This window comes from Camelus dromedarius, chromosome 3 (assembly GCF_036321535.1).
Source record: "Camelus dromedarius isolate mCamDro1 chromosome 3, mCamDro1.pat, whole genome shotgun sequence".
Taxonomy (NCBI): Eukaryota; Metazoa; Chordata; class Mammalia; order Artiodactyla; family Camelidae; genus Camelus; species Camelus dromedarius.
In genome coordinates, this window is record NC_087438.1 from 92,320,469 (window position 1) to 92,337,348 (window position 16,880).

Below are 16,880 nucleotides of genomic sequence, written 5' to 3' on the forward strand. Positions count from 1 at the left end.
CTGATGGATGAATGGATAAGCAAATGGTATATTCATTAATGAAACATTATTCAACCTTAAAAAGGAAGACAAAATTTGCCACATACTATAACACGGATATTATGCTAATTGAAACAAACCGGTCACAAAAAGATACTCTGTGATTCCACTTATAAGAGATACCACGAGTAGTCAAATTCATAGAGACAGATAGTAGAATGGTGGTTGCCAAGGGCTAGGGTGGAGGGAATGGGAAATTACTGTTTAATGGGTATAGAGTTTCAATTTTGCAAGATGAAACAAGTTTTGGAGATGGATAGTGATGATGGTTGCACAATAATGTGCATGTACTTAATACCACTGAACTGTGAACTTAAAAATGGTTAGGATGTTAAATTTTATGTTGTATGTATTTTACCACAATTAAAAAAAAAATTCCGTCTCAGTCCAGAGCTCAATAATCACGATAATACTTAACCATTACTAAGCCTTCAAACTGCCATGTGGTACAACCAGTCAGGATATTCAGGTTTATTTCCAAAAAGCAGCCTGGAACTCACAATGGTTAAGTTCAGAAGAGTAAATAAAATTCACTGTTGATACTATTTCTCCTCCACACATTTTGGTACCACCATCAATTGTAACACCTCTTATTCAGTTTAACCTCAGGTTGTACTGAATTAGTGTTTTCTCAACTTCTTTAAAAATGTTTTTCATGTAGTTGTCCCACACAAACTACTCTTAGAGGTAATTCTTCAGTCACTTCAAACTCAATATTGATTCCTTGAATAAACAACTGATTGATACCAGTAACACACCTTGTACTCACCAAGAATCATGTTACATATAGATTAATGGAGTAGAATTGAAAGTATAGAAGTAAATCTTCACATTTATGGTCAGTTGATTTTCAACAAGGGTTCCAAGACAATTCAATGGGCAACCAATAGACTTTTCAAGAAACTGGTCGGACAACTGAATATCTATATGCAAAAGACTGATGTGGACCCCTACTTCACACCACATACAAAAATTAGCTCAAAATGAATCAAAGACCTAGTTGTAAGAGCTAAAACTATAAAACTCTTAGATGAAAACATAAGTATAAACCTTCAAGATCTGGATTAGGCAATGGTTTATTAAATATGACATCAAAAGTATAAGCAACTAAAGAAAAAAAAACTGAACTTCATCAAAATTAAAAACTTTTGTGACAAGATCTTATGGTAGCTCACAGAGAAAGGAATGTGACAATGAATATATATATGTTCATGTATAATTGAAAAACTGTGCTCTACACTGGGATTTGACACAACATTGTAAAATGATTATAAATCAATAAAAAATGTTAAAAAAAAACAAAACAAAACAAAACCTTTTGTGCTTCAAAGGACATCACCAAGAAAGTGAAAAGACAAAAGACAAATACCCAGTTTTTTAAAATAACGGGCAGAGGATCTGAATAGACATTTCTCTAAAGAAGATATGCAAATGGCAAATAAATACCTGAGATGTTCAGCATTATTAGCCATCAGGGAATTGCAAATCAAAAACACAATAAGATATCGCTTCATGCTTGTTAGGATGGTTATAATCAAAATGACAGATAATTACAAGCATTGGTAAGATGTTGGGAAATCAGAGGACTTAAAGATTGCTGGTGGGATTGTAAAATGGTACAGATGCTTTGGAAAATGATCTGTCAGGTCCTCAAAAGGTTAAACATAAAGTTACCATATAACTCAGAGTCCTAGGTATATAATCAAGAGAATTTTTAAAAAAGTATGTCCACACAAAACCTTGTACCTGATTGTTCTTAGCAACACTATTCATAATAGCCAAAAGATGGGAAACAATGTAAATGTCCAACTGATGAATGCGTAAACAATGTGGTATGTCCATACAATAGAGTATTACTTGGCAATAAAAAGAAATGGAACACTGATATATGCTGCACTATAGATGTATCTTGAAAACCATATGCTAACTGAAAGAAGTCAGTCATGAGGGACAATACATTTAGGGCAGAACCATATGATTCCATTTATATGAAATGTCCAAAATAGGCAAATCTATAGAGACGGAAAGAGACTATGGCTATCTATGGCTGGGTGCTTGGTGGGAAATAGGTAAAGACTGCTAATAGGTATAGGGATTCTTTTGTGGGTGATAAAAATATTATAAAATTGATTCTGGTGATAGTTGCACAACTCTGAATTGTATAAATGAGTAAATTGTAGAGCATGTTCATTGTATCTCAAGAAGCTATTACAAAAAAAAGTCAAGGAAAAATAGTATCACTTACCTTGTTTCTTAACTGACTATTGATGTTGCTCTTAATGTCTTCAACTCTAACTGGTCTCACAGAAAGGCCAATAATCTTAAATACGTTTATTTTCTCTGGATATATTTATTTGGCTAATATAGTTAAACATGATTTACTGAACTTGCCATTAGTAAATGACTTTCCTTGCTTGTGTAACAAATGAGTCACTCAGAAACTTTGATAGCAGCTTGCTTTTCTTTACTTTTCTTTCTTTTCTTTTCTTTTTTTTTTGCAGAAAATCAGTTGTAATGAGATATTCCATGTAAAATTTTCAATGGCTTTTATAATCTAGCCTCAGAAGTGACGTTCATTTCTGCAATATTCTTTTGGTTGCACAAGTCAGTCCTATTCAGTGTGGGAGGGGACTGTGTAAGGATATGAATACCAGGACTCAGGAGTCATTGGGGATCATTTTAGAGGCTGCTTACCACAATGCCCTGTTAAGAAAAATGAGTCAACAAAAATGTTGGTGTAAAAATGATTCTAATTCAAACATTTTAAAAAATAGTACAAATTCACGCATGGTCCACAGTCTTTCTACATATCCCCATCCCCAAAACAAAATCCAAGTGTACTATTAAGGCAAATGAGGATATTAATGATTGATTTTATTATTCATTTGTTTGTTCTTTCACCAATTATTAGTAGAGTGCTTATCATATACTGGATAGCATTCTAAGCATTCCAGGTCTTAGGAGCAGTACTGAATGAAATAGTTCTTATTCTCATGGGGCTTCTGTTTTAGTGGAGAAGAAAGACAAACACACACACACACACACACACACACACACACACACACACACACACACACACACACACACACACACACACACACACTTAGGTAATAAACTTCCAGATATAAATGTACAAAGGGAAAAAGCAGAGTAAAAGGTTAAAATGAGTTCAGGAGTTATTTCAGCTAGGTTGGCTAGGAAAAACTTCTCAAAGGAGATGAACTTTGAGCAGAAACCTGAATGTGGTCTTTTAATAAATGTTTACTTTAAAACACTCGAGCATTATGTTTTTAAAATTATTGCAAAACTTAGTAACTTAAAACAACAATTACTATTATTTCTCAGTTTCTGTGGATCAGGAATTCAGATGTGGCCTTGCTTGGCAGTTCTGGCTTGGATCTCTTAAGGTGCTGCAGTCATTTGAAGACTTAATTGGGGATAGAGGATCTGCTATGCAGGTGTCTTCCTGATGTGACTGGCAGGTTGCTGCTAGTTGTTGGTTGGAGGGCTCAGTTCCCTGCCACAGGGGTGTCTCTACAAGGCTGCTTGGGTATCCTCATGTCATAGAGGCTGGTTTACCCTGGAGTGAGTGTTTCAAGGACAATGCAGAAACTATAATGACTTTTATGACCTAGCCTCTGAAGTCCCACATTGTCACTTTTGTACTATCCTACTGGTCACATAGATTAGCCCTGATTCAGTATGGGAAGGGACTATCCAAGGGCATGAATAACAGGAAATAAGGATCTTTGACAACTGTCTTGAAGGGTAGTTATGTCAATCCAGACCATTGTCTCATATGATTTCAAGGATTTCAAGCAATTTACACAGGAAAAAAATCGCTAATAAACAGTAACGTCTACATTTTTATATTGGTTCAATTTCATTTCCAGTCCTTATCTACATGCATAACCTGTGTACATTAACATTTATAGAACACTCCACCCAACAACAGCAGAAAATACACTCATTTCAAAGTGCACCCAGAACATTTACTAAGGTATATTTACTAAAGTAGTGCATACACCAGATCATAAAACAAGCCTCAATAAATGTAAAGAGATTCAAGCCATACAAGGTATGTATCTGAGTGCACTGGAAATTCAACTAGAAATCAATATCAGAAACATCTCTTGAAAATCCAATGTATGAAAACTGAATAATACACTTCTATATAACCCCCGGGTCAGAGAACTCGAAAGGAAAATTAGAAAATAGTAATTTAAATATTTATGTAAGTGCAAAATAACATTTTGAAAATTGGAGTTCTCTTTATGAGAAGGTTTTAAAGTCAAAATTCAGATTTCTTTATATACAGGTATTCAGGTCATCTGTTTATTCTTGAGTGAAAATTGTTAGTTTGGGTTTCAAGGAGTTTTCCCATTTTATCTAATTTATTAAATGAGTAAAGCTATCTTACTATTCCCTTAGTGTCTTTTTAATATACGTGTAACCTGTAGTTACATCATCTCCCTCATTTCTGATACAGGTAATTTGCCTCTTTTTCATCCTGAGCTGTCTGGCCGGAGACATTGATTTTATTAGTCCTCTCATAGAATCACCTTACGGATTCATTGACTTTTTCTATTGGTTGTTTTCTATTTCATCCATCTCTGCTCTTGATTTTTATTTCTTTTCTTCTGCTTATTTTGGGATTTATTTGCTCTTCTTTTTCTAGTTTCTTAAGGTGTAAACTGAAGTCATTGATTTGCCATCTTTTTTTCCCTAATATTTAGTGCTATAAAATTTCCCTAAATACTACTTTAGAGGCATCCCACAAATATTGATGTATTTTACTTTCATTTTTGGTTAGTTAATATTTTCTAATTTTCCTTTTGAGTTCTTCTTTGACCCATGAGTTATACAAAAGTATATTATTCAGTTTCCATGTATTGGGGGATTTTCCAGAGATGTTTCTCATACTGATTTCTAGTTGAATTCCACTGTGGTCAGATATACTTTGTATGTACTGTAAACAAAGAACGAAAGAGCATTTTTCCTCACCACTCAATCCTACAAGGATTAACCCACTGCAGACACTGACTGGCAGTGTACTTTGTGCTTCAGATAGGGGAAATGAAGAAGGTATCAGGATGGCTTGTGCTTTGGACAAGTAAGCTCCTTGGATAGTTAGATGTATCTCTCAGGAAGAATTTTAATGAAGCCAGATTCTTGCATCTTCCCACACAAAAAATCACTAAAATCATTAACTTGAGATATCTGTTCTTTGTGACTTGCGCTAATCTTTTACCAAGAGGAATACTGGACTGGAAGTATTTCCTAGACAAAGAAAAAGTCTCAGGTAACTGGCTTCTTCCCTTACCTCTTCAGAGCAGTTTACCCAAAAAAAGGTAACTCTAAGAACCAGAAGAAAATGAATGATACAACACAGTAACTTGAAACTTGTACCATCCAAAAGGTATAAATTTATTAATAGGTTTCTTGAACTTTTCATTTAGGACAAGAAGTCAGGATAACTTTCCGAACATAAACATAAAAATAAAGCACATTTATTAACAGTAGGAAAACTCCTAAGTTTAGAGTAACAATGTATTAAATTTTACATAATGACATACAGCCAAAAGCATTAGAAATTCACTGACAGATATTCTGATGCATTATCCTAAAAACATGTCTGATGCATAGCACTTACATTTATCAAAGTATGGCATTTACTTCACAGGGAGAAAAGAGGTTTCAACACAGAAACAGATTTACTGGATTTTAGCTTTGCTTAATTTTACAGATATATTTTAAAGATAAAAAAGAAAAACAAGATTCACCCTTAAAATAAAAAAAGTCTCTCTCTGTATATATATATAAAATCCATTATTAATACTCTTTATGCTCTTACAATGTAAAACATTCAGAAACATTTGAACTCTAGAAATTTTGACCAGTTAACCTATTTGGCCTTAACACACTCTCAATTCCCTTCTGAGAGAGAATCACATTAATGATTTCAGTCCATCAGTCCAATATGGATGGAGCAATTCTATTTCTTTTTCTTCTTCTTTGGTGGTTCCTCCTCAGAGCTGCTGTCTGTGCTGGTGCTGCTACTACTGGAAGAGCTGGAATCTGAGTCTGAATCTGAGGATGAGGAAGAGCTGGAGGAGGAGGCTGAAGATGATGAACTGGAGGAGCTTTCATCAGTGTCACTGTCCTCTGAGGACGATGAGGTAGATGTATCTTCACTCTCTGATGAAGAATCACTGGCTGAACTGTCACTGCTATTGCTACTGGAACTGGTTACACTCTTAGACCTATTAGACAATTATATGCATGAGAAGCTGACATTTAATAGAACATTTAAAAGCAATTTCACATGAATAGTATGTGTATGTATATACTGGAGCATTGCTAGGTTTGATGCATTGGGGACTGCCTAACTATAGTAACCCGATTGCCTACCATGTCCACCCTCTTCCCAAGAACACAAGGTCTTTTACTTCAGTAATTTAATTCTCTTGGAGTTCAAGATAAGTGTACTCATGGGAGAAAGGGTATAGCTCAAGTGGTAGAGAGCATGCTTAGCATGCATGACATCCTGGGTTCAATCCCTCGTACCTCCTCTAAAAATAAAGAAATAAACTTAATTACCTCCCCCACCAAAAAAATGGAAAAAAGAAAGATAAGTGTACCTACTATGTTGTGCTCCAGAGTAAATGTCAGAATAAAGTTGTAGTTTAACTGGGTTTATTTAAATCTCATGTAGAGTGGTAAATGTTTCATGACCTTAACTACTTTGGACTAGATATAGCTGGTCAATGATTTCTTACCAGTCTATTAACATTTCCTATTTTAAGACAAGAGAAATTATTATTTCCAGGAAAAAAGACTCTGGAAAGTTGGAGATAAAGCAGAAATGAAGGCAAGAAATTCTAGACAGGAACATATCAGAAAACAGGGTGATATTTAATCATGATTTGCAAACAAAGAGATTTCAGATCCAAATCTTATAACTATTATTTTAAAGTCACACTTCCGATTCCTCCAATTAGTGTTACATACTATCTATATAATACTCCTAAAGCCACACATACCTTTTTTTCTTGGTTTTTCTTTCAACATTAGTTTCTCCAATGCTGATAAACACAAGGGGGGAAAAAGGCTCCCGTTAGGACAATGATTATTTACAGCTCAGACAAATCCTTCTGCTATCTCCAAAACTGTTTTACATTGGAGAAATACTCTGTCTTTTATAACATGTACTGAGAGTCCAGTATTTCTTGTTATAATCAAGAGGAAAGTGTCCTAATATAGATGTATATAGTACACGCAGTCAACAAGCATTTAAGGAAGAAAGATTTTATCAACCATATCTTAGAAGCCAGGTAAAGTTAGTAGTTAAGATGACTGAACACATCAATTTGATCCTTTTTTAGTTCTGAACTTAGGTTGACATGGCTAAATCAAGTATTTAGAGAACAACAGAACAATGCAAATAATAGTATAACAGCTGGAATTTATAATTTGGGTTTCCAGAATCATATTATAGACATTTCATATATAAAGAAAAGAAACCTTTAATTTAAAATAAACATTTCTTTTTCTGCATGTCCCCAAAATGTTCAGTGATTTACCATTTGAAAACCAGAGATTTAATACTTTAAGTCTATGTGCCCTCACATTATTTATAAAGAACAAAGTCTGGAGATTTGAGTGAAATATACAGATGGCTTGCTGCTATATATCTGCAAAACCACACGCATACTAAACCAGGTTTTTAAATTACAGAATTACTTCTATTACCATAGTATGGTCCTGTAAATTTAGCATTTTTATATTCTGAACTTCTCTGTATTTCCTAGATAATGCTTCTATCCTTATTTCCTGAGTCTTCAAATATAAATATGTATGTACATAAAGTTGTTCCATGATGGAATTACTTACTAAATTGTCTTTTCACAGTAAAATAAGTGGTAAAAGTACATTTGTTAAGTCACACCACAATAATTCATGATCACTGAAATTCACACTCTTCTAATCATTTCATCACTGAACCAAAAAATCAGCAGTCTTTATGTAATAGACCCATAACTAAAATTCATGTAGTTCTATGTATTTTTAAGACCAAGATACTAGCATAGTATAACTAGAAAAAACAAAGTTGGAATGAAATTATTCATAACTCTTATATTTTATTCTTTAGGACACAGATCTTCAAACATATTTTATTTATATTCCTAATAAAAGAATTTAGGAAAACTATGTTTTTCCCCTCACACTTTATTTGCAAAGGGTATAAAATCTGTCATGTTATATATAAAACACTGATATTTAAAAAAAAAACTGTTACATCATTTTGGTAATTGTAAATACTACAAAATTTGATAATTACCATATTTTACTGTAAAAAATATATGAATAAGTTTATCTTTAACAGTTGGTGTTTTTACATTGTCCTTTTTCCTCTTTGAATTTGTACTTTTATTCTGCTTTCCCCATTGAATGTATCCTAATATATTTTTATGCCTGAAAATTTTGTCATCACTATGATATTTCTGTACAATAAAGAGATACAACATAACTTGAAACTGTATCTTCTAATTACTGTGATCATAAGACTTTAAAAGTGATCATAAGGCTTAAAATTTGGAATTGAATTACCATTATAATTATTACTATACAAATTGATTAAAACAAAAAAATATAAATTTAAGTAACTATTATACATAAAAATAATTTTCCTGGAAATGTATCTCTTAATGACAATGATTTTTTTCTCTAGTTTATGCATCCATCGGTCTTACTGCTTGACTGTGACAGAGTTCAGTATCAATTTAATTCCTGTATTTAATTTTTATAGATTTAACCCTGAGAAATCTTTTTAACATAAACAGGTAGATGGGAATAGAGTTTTGCTGTAGCAATGTCATTCAATTCTTTGAATTCCTCCCATATTATATATCACAAAATTATGTATCATTAAAATATACCTTTAAATCGACAACTTAAGGGGAAGGTATAGCTCAAGTGGTAGAGAACATGCTTAACATGCACAAGGTCCTGGGTTCAATCCCCAGTACCTCCTGTAAAAATAAACCTAATTACCTCCCCCCCTGCCAAAATGAAAATAATTAAATAATACAGTAATAAATAAATAAAATATAAAAATAAATTTAAAAATTAAAACAAACAAACAAACAACTCAATTAGATCCTTCTTCAATTTTGCTGGGGGAAAAAATTACAAAAGAATTTGCTCTCAACAGTTAGGGTCTTTCACTTTCTTACAAACATCACTATTTTGAAAAATCTCTAGGTTTTTTCACGAGGACAATACACCCAGGTAAGATTAGAGATAGTTGAGAGGTATGTTTTTCTTTTGTGAAATTAAAGAAGGGTTGCTGGGGAAAGGGAAGCAGAAAAGGAGAACTAGTAGGCAAGGTCTCATACAGATTTATTTTTAGAAAAAGTACATATGAATATTCTTGATCTAGAAATTGATTACCTATCTATTCCTATATAACCCTTGAAGAGACTTCATGTCCACAAATGGAAAGAATGCTACCTTGAAAGTCCAGATATTTAAGACACTATAATATAGCTAACTGTCCTCATGAAGATGCTGCTTCTAATATATAACACTAAGTAGAACTGACACTTTCCTATCTCAGTTTCTCTAGAACATGTATACTTACTTATTTCACAGGAATTTAAAAAGCTTTATTCAAAGGGCATAAAAAGGTAAATAATAATTTTCCAGTTTCTCTCCTACTCAGTTCTTCTTCTAGGAAAGAATTACCATTATCAATTATTTGTATTTAAAAAAAAAATGTCCATTATTCCTTTTTTCTTCTTTCTCAACATAAATGATAGTAAATCACATATACTGTTCTCTATCTAGTTTACAAACTTAGTGTAAGTATCCTGGATACTTATCTTGGATATCTTTCCATAACAGTTTATATAATCTACCTCCTACTATTCTGCTGTTGTTTCACTGGCAGTTGAGGAAATAAAGCAAAGTGATTAAGAGCATGGACTCTGGAGACAGGCTAGTTGGTTTAACATTTAACTTTTCTATTTACTAGCTGTGTGACACTGAGCAAATTACTGAACCTCTCTCTATGCCTCATTTCTTCATATGTGAAATGGGAGTAGTAATATTACTTACCCTAATGGCATAGATGTGATGTTGAAATAAGCTAATACTTCTAGAGAGCTTAGACAGTGTTTTGCACACAGTAACACTCATTAAACATGAGCTAGTATTATAATCTAAATCTGGATAACCACCATGAAATATTTAGTTCCTTAATAAATCTATAAATATAAATGAATATTCCTTGGGATATCCTATGTAAACTTACCTTTGTTGTAATAATAATCTGTTTTCTTTTTCTTTTAAAGCTTTCTTTAGTTCTGCTGTTCTTGAAGGCCTATGTAAGTACTTTCTTTTTCCTGTGCATTCATAAGTCCAATGTCCAAATTCCAAGCATTTCTGACATCTTACATGTTGCTTATTTGCTTCACTACAGAGCAAAAAATAAAATACAGGCCTTAAATTTATGACTTGATATTTTCTGCCATGAAAAGCATAAATAATACGAGCATAAAATAATGTCTATGCTTACAACTCAAAAATAAACATAATTTTCCACTTTAAATTATTTGTTAGATTTTTATTACAAGGCAATATAATAAGTGGTTAAGAGCATGGACCTTGGAGTTAGAATTGAGTTCAAATCTTTCCTCAATTCCATTTCAGAAATGGCAGACTAGGTAACTCTGCAGCTCGAAACTAGAAAAGACAGTGAAAACATTTTTAACAGTCTGCTGGAGGCATCAGAGAACTAACAGGGGATAAAGAATAACCAAGCCAAGATATGGAAGAAACTAGGAACCCAGAGTGGTCAGCCCTGTATTTAAGTCAACTCTTGTGTTGGGGGTGTCTGCCCAACTCAGGAGGGTAATTAAGCATCACTTACAACAAGTAAGGAGACAAATGAAGCATTCAGAGTTAGGACTCTGAAGGGCTATGCCCTAAGAACTAACCAATTGCATATGGAGTGCAGCCCACCTTCGAGTCGTTGAGGAGACTAAGAAAAATCTCAATCCCTCAAACTAGATTAAGACGTGGCAAGTGGGGGAAAAGAAAAAGATGTGGCGAATGAAGAAAAACAGGTGAAAGAATTGAAAATGAAAAAAATAAAATTGTCATTCTTCATTGCTGATGTATTATGTACATAGCAATTCCAAGAGAATTTACAGATAAAACATTTTTGAATAATTAGAATGGACAACAGCCAAAGGGCAAGAATCAATTGTACCACATTTTCATGGGAAAAAATCTTTTCTACCAGCCTGCTCCAATTTACAGAGTTTAAAATAGCTCAAAGAGAATGAAGCACAGGCCCTCATAGCCACATAGCCAGAAAGAATGGACTAGACAAAACACCCAGTAATCTTTTTTCTGAAATCCATTTCAAATCCTTTCATGATATTTCCTAACAATGAAAATATGGGGGAATCTGGAAGCCTCTCAGAACCAAGGAAATAAAGTCGTCTTCTCCAGTTTACAGGCTGTTTTCCCAATATTAAGAAACTTATAACTTGGGATCCCATCCATTAAAGGTATTATCTACTAGCACTGTGGAGTTTGTTTTTTGTTGTTATACATAGAACATTCACCAATATCTAAAGCCCATCTATGATGTTCTAAACATCAGTTAATCATTCCTAAAGATACTTATATCTAGAGAACTCTGTATAAGACAGATCTATAATTTCAAAATAAACAAGACTGGCATTTATTTCTACCCAAATGAATACCCTATTTAATAATATTCCATTTCTATATCCTAAGCTAAGGCTTAAGAAGTGTTTTAACGATACAGCCCTTTTACGTGAAGTGACCTTCTTTGATTCTTAAAATATTAAGACATGCCTGCCATATTGGCAAAACTGTTTTTTTAAGCCTATTGTTGGAAATGGAGAATGTGCACTCTCAATACAGTAAGATATACATTCTTAACTGCTGGTTAGAATGTAAGTTGCAGAAACTTTCTGAAGGGCTATTTAGTAATATGTAACAAAAATCTTAAAAGCGTACATACCAAGTAAACAAAGCAGATAATATAAGTGAGGATTACTTATCTTGAAAATCCCTAACAATCCAAAATAGAGCTACTGGAACTAATAAATGAGTTTAATAAAGTTGCAGAAGTCAATTTATGAGCAACAAACAATTAGAAGTAGAATTTTAAAAATGCTATTACAATACTTATTTTTACCCTTGTTAGATTTCTTCTTGCTAGATTCAACATAGAGTTCCAGCCTGTCAAGACCTTTTTGGATCCAGATTCAATCATCAATTATATTAGTTATCCCTCTCAGCTTTGTGTCAACTGCGGGTTTGATAAATATGCACGTGTCCTCATCCAAGTCATTTATAAAAATGTTGAACAAGACCAAACTGAGGACCAAACCCTGCAGGTCATCACAAGGATACTTCTATATACTTACTTCAACCCATTAAACAATACTCTTTGTCCATAATGTTCAACTGATCCACCTAATTATTCTGTTTTGTTCACAAGGATATTGTGGCTTTTCAAGATACCTTATTGAAATTCAAATACCTAAAAGGCAATAAGGGTATCAGTTTGTAATGATTTGATACCTGGTGAACTTGGCTTTTCTTGCTGAATGGATTTCATAAACACAGTCAGAATTTTGCTTGGAATGGATGTCAAGTCTACTGGTCTAATTTGTCAAATCTACCCTTCTCATTTTGAAAATCAAAGCAGCATTTGCCTACTTCCAGCCTTTCAGCAGCACTCCTGTTTGCCAGAGTTACTCAGATTACCAGCAGCAGTACAGCAATCTCACCTAGAAAATCTCTGGTGTGTCAGGGAGCAATCACCTGGGTCAAGTGCCTTAAACACATTCAGAGTGGATTAGGGCTGTTACCCACTTCTCAAGTATTTGGGTTTCAGTCTTACTCTTCTCATTCTGCATATAACTGCGTTTGAGTTAACTCTGATTCAAAGTTAAGTTTGTAAAAGATCTGCTGAATTGGGAAGTTCAAATTTCCCCCCTTTCCTCCCTTAGTCCAAAGACTTTTAAACACGTCAACTACTTTCTCACTTCTCATAACTTGTAGTTTAAAACTTGTTTTTCTTTTTATTGAAATAGAGTTGATTTACAATGTTGTGTTAGTTTCAGGCATCCAGCAAAGTGATTCAGTTATACATATATTCTTTCTCAGATTCTTTTCCATTATCAGAATATAGTTAGTTTCCTGTGCTTTACAGTAGGTCCTTGTGAAACCTGTTCTTATTGACATGATACATGCTCTTTATAAATAAAATGAAATATTTTTGATTAAGTAAAGGCTCCTCTTCTGCTTTCCCCTCCAAAATATTCCCACAACTCTCTTGGACACCCCCTGCCTCTAAAGGCCCACCCTCTCCAGCTCCCTGGAGACTTACAGTCTGTATACCATGACAGGTGTTATTATACACCGTGTTTTCTTTCCAGTAAGACCAGAAGCTCCTAAGGTTATGATTTGTCTTTTACTTCTGAGTAACCCATGTACCAAATACAGGCATACCAGAAATAAAACATGTTTTTAACATTGTAATACTTCTACAATGAAAAATAGCAATATGCTAAAAGCACTAAAAGTTTTACTTTCACTTCATATTTACAGTGGACATTGGTTGGTTTTGTCAATCTAGCAATCATTACCTCCTCTGACCTACCTACTTGGAATCCATGATTGGTTTATAAAGATCCATTCAATTATGCTAGAAGAGAATGAGATCTAAGTCAATCAGACCTTCATAATCCCATAGACATGGTTCAGGATAGGGCATATAACCCAATCTAGACAATGAGATGCTATCAGCTTGAAGCTGAGAGGATATAAAGCTAAATACTGCAGCCACTTCAGGACCAAAGGAGTGAATCTTTCCAAGTATAGAATCAACACCCAAAAGAGCAAACCTGAGAGTTAGAGATTACCCTGGGGACATGATGATGCGCATATATATCTATTAAGTATTACTGTCATTCCATTCTTGATCTCAGAACTGTCTGACTTCAAAGCCTTCTTCCTCCACCAAGCATACCACTTGCTCAGATTCCCTAAGTCTTTATCCTTATGCTCAAGGAACTCTTCTCATCAGGCATGAAAGGTAGAGTCTGATGAAAAGGGGAAGAGGAGGATCAGGGCTCTTAGAATAAAAATATAAATATAAAAAAAAAAAACATACACACTTGAGCAGACTGTGACCGATATACACATACAAACGGTGATGGCATGAAAGGCTTAGAGAATGAAAAAGTGGCAGACGTGTTTGGCTGTGCAGCTTGGTAGAAGAAAAAAAGGCTTTACAAAAACAAGGCATTTGGCATGAACTCCTGCATTATCTGTTCACAGCAAACCTCTTCTGCTACTCTCTCTCGCTCATTAGCCACAACGGCCATCTTCTGGTTCTTAAAACTAAGTTCTTTCCTGTCTCTCAAAGCATTAATGCCACCGTCTGGATGCTCTTTCCACAGATCCTCTCATGACTAGCACCTTTCTTACAAGTCCGATCTGTGTTCAAATGCCACCTCTTCAGAGATGACTTTTCAGCCCAACCATCCTAACCTGGATCACCTCTTGTTTTCTTCAAAGCTCTTATTATCAACTTTATTTACTTAAAATGTTTAGTCTATTGGCTCTTTTCACCACTAGAACGTAGGCTTCCTGACAGCAAATATTCTGTCGAACACCTTTTTCCTTAAACCCAAAGTCTGGCATAGAGCGATAGGTAACGCATAAGTATTTGTTGAAGAGAATGAATGGCAGAAAGTGAGAAGATAGTTTGGGAGAAAAGCCGGCGTTGTAGGTTAGGCTGTTCCTCGGGAAGGCGACAGGAAGCGGGCAGGAAAAGTCAGCTGGGCTGGAGGCTACACAGGAAGCTGAAGGTTTACGTCGGCGGGAGTAGGGGGTGTTGGAGGAGGGTTTCAGGCTTCCCCCGGCCACGCGTCGGGTGGGCTGCTGCGTTAGCAAAGGGGCATAAACCACTTAGCGACCAACCCCTGGGCGTCCCCTTCGCGGGAACCAAACGCGAGACTCTACTCAGACACCCCTAGGTCCCGCCCAGCGGCCTTACGCAGCCGTCTTCCACGAAATCGCTAGTCCACAGACATCAAACTTATTGCCGGAGCCCCTTGCGGGCAGACAACGTGCGAGAAAAATGGTCACCTTCTGTCGGGCCAAACTGAGGATCCAACACCGGTCTCGGATCCCGGCGCCCGCACATCCGCCGGCTGACGCGCTTCTCCCCGCCCCCAGCCCGCCCCGCGGCCCGACTCCGGCCCTCACTCACGCTTGTCTCCGGGCTATGAGCCGATGCATGGGAGTCGCCATCTTAGCACGACTGAGGCCCGCCGCGCTGGGTTTTGGGAAACTCTTCAGAGGGGGCGGGGACTTCGAACTCCTGCGGCTGTAGGCGTGGGCGGAGCCAGTTGGGCCTCAGGAGCCTCTGGGGCAGCTTTGGGGGCAAGTAGTGGGTGGGGGCCTTGTATGTGCTGTCTCCCGCGTAGAGCTATAGTTTGAGGAAGAGGAGTGAGGCCGGTTGTCCGATCTGACAAAGGTCTTGAAGGATGGGTCCACGTAGACTGCGTGGAAAGGCAGGGAGGAACATTCCCAAATGAGGAATTTGGCTATCTATATTTATTTATATTTATATATAAATGACTGTATATGTAGGTGAATAAAACTGTGCAGTGTTCGGAAAACTAGAAGTAGTCTGGAGAGCAAAATAAAAAGGAATGAGTTAAACAAGATTGAGACCATCAACTCAAAAACTTGAATTTAGTGAACTGTAAGTCAGATAGGTAATACATAGGTAAAGGTGCTTTGTCAACTGGAAAGATTATACAAATGTTTAACCATTTCAGGATATTTTAGCATTTGGTGTCAGATCATGGAGATTTTATTCCCTTAAATCCACATTCTTTGAAACATAATTTTTGAAATATATATATGCATCTATGTTTTTCGGTCCCCGGTTTTTTCAATTAATGCTTATCAAACACCTAAAATGTTTTGGGAACTGAGGATACAGCATTGAACAAATAAAGTCCTCATACACATGGAGCTTTCTACAGACAATGAACAAAGGCAATGACCAACGAGCATAAATACTTTAAAGAAAAATAGAGTATCGGGAGTCAGAGAAGGTGATGTCATGTGACCTTTGTGCACATGTCTTGTTCTTTACAAAATGGATTCTATCTCTTCTGTTTTTCATTTTGCTTTGTTCATTCCTCAATGTACTTAGGGACATCTTTTCCCATATCAGCATCACAGATCCAATTAATTCTTTTTATATATTATGTTATGTGGATTACATGGGTATTCCATAAATTATCCAACCAGTCCCCTGTTTGTGAACACTTAGATCATTTACCACAAAGATCATTTACTACCCCAGCATTAAATTATAATATGGGCATTTTTCTTTTTCTTTATGGGTTTCTAGATTTGGCTCATGCTTAGACTGGCCCAAATTATTTAAAATATTTTTTGTATTTTATTGTATTTTTTCAATTACAACTATGGGTATATTCTTAATACTTTTTGTTTTTGAAACACCATTTAGTACAGTTAGTAACATAATCTGTCACATCTTTATTGACTTGAAATGCCACTGCCTCATAACTAAATATGTACAAATTTAATTAGTTTGAACATTCTATTTTCTTCCAAAGATCCATTTGTGCCAGTGTTTGTATTGCTTTAACTTCCATAGTTTTATAGGATATTTTGATATCTGATAAAGCAAGTCTCTCATAAAAATTCTTCTTTTCCTCTATTTTCTATATTGCTTCTAAGCA

General features: G+C 35.2%; 1 protein-coding gene across 2 annotated transcripts; it reads right to left on the reverse strand.

Annotated features, from left to right (window-relative positions):
* Nucleotides 1-5,435: 5,435 nt before the first annotated feature.
* Nucleotides 5,436-15,463, reverse strand: ZCCHC10 (zinc finger CCHC-type containing 10). 2 transcript variants are annotated; one of them, XM_010981439.3, is made up of 4 exons: nucleotides 15,368-15,463; nucleotides 10,355-10,516; nucleotides 7,083-7,124; nucleotides 5,436-6,302 (listed from the first exon to the last, which is right to left on the reverse strand). In XM_010981439.3, exons 1-4 carry the CDS (start codon nucleotides 15,406-15,408, stop codon nucleotides 6,035-6,037), a joined length of 513 nt encoding a protein of 170 aa, XP_010979741.3. In that variant the 5' UTR covers nucleotides 15,409-15,463; the 3' UTR covers nucleotides 5,436-6,034. The 2 variants fall into 2 exon arrangements, with proteins under 2 accessions (XP_010979741.3, XP_031304866.2); XM_031449006.2 differs by lacking the exon at nucleotides 7,083-7,124.
* Between the last annotated feature and the right edge of the window lie 1,417 nt (nucleotides 15,464-16,880).

What these genes read in the sequence shown, in the direction of transcription:
- ZCCHC10 (XM_010981439.3), bottom strand. Translation starts at nt 15,408, where the DNA reads ATGGCGACTCCCATGCATCGGCTCATAGCCCGGAGACAAGC. An exon ending in AGATTATTATTACAACAAAG is followed by an intron (nt 7,125 to 10,354) that starts GTAAGTTTACAT and finishes TGTGTTTATCAG; the next exon opens with CATTGGAGAAACTAATGTTG. An exon ending in AGAAAAACCAAGAAAAAAAG is followed by an intron (nt 6,303 to 7,082) that starts GTATGTGTGGCT and finishes ATTGTCTAATAG; the next exon opens with GTCTAAGAGTGTAACCAGTT.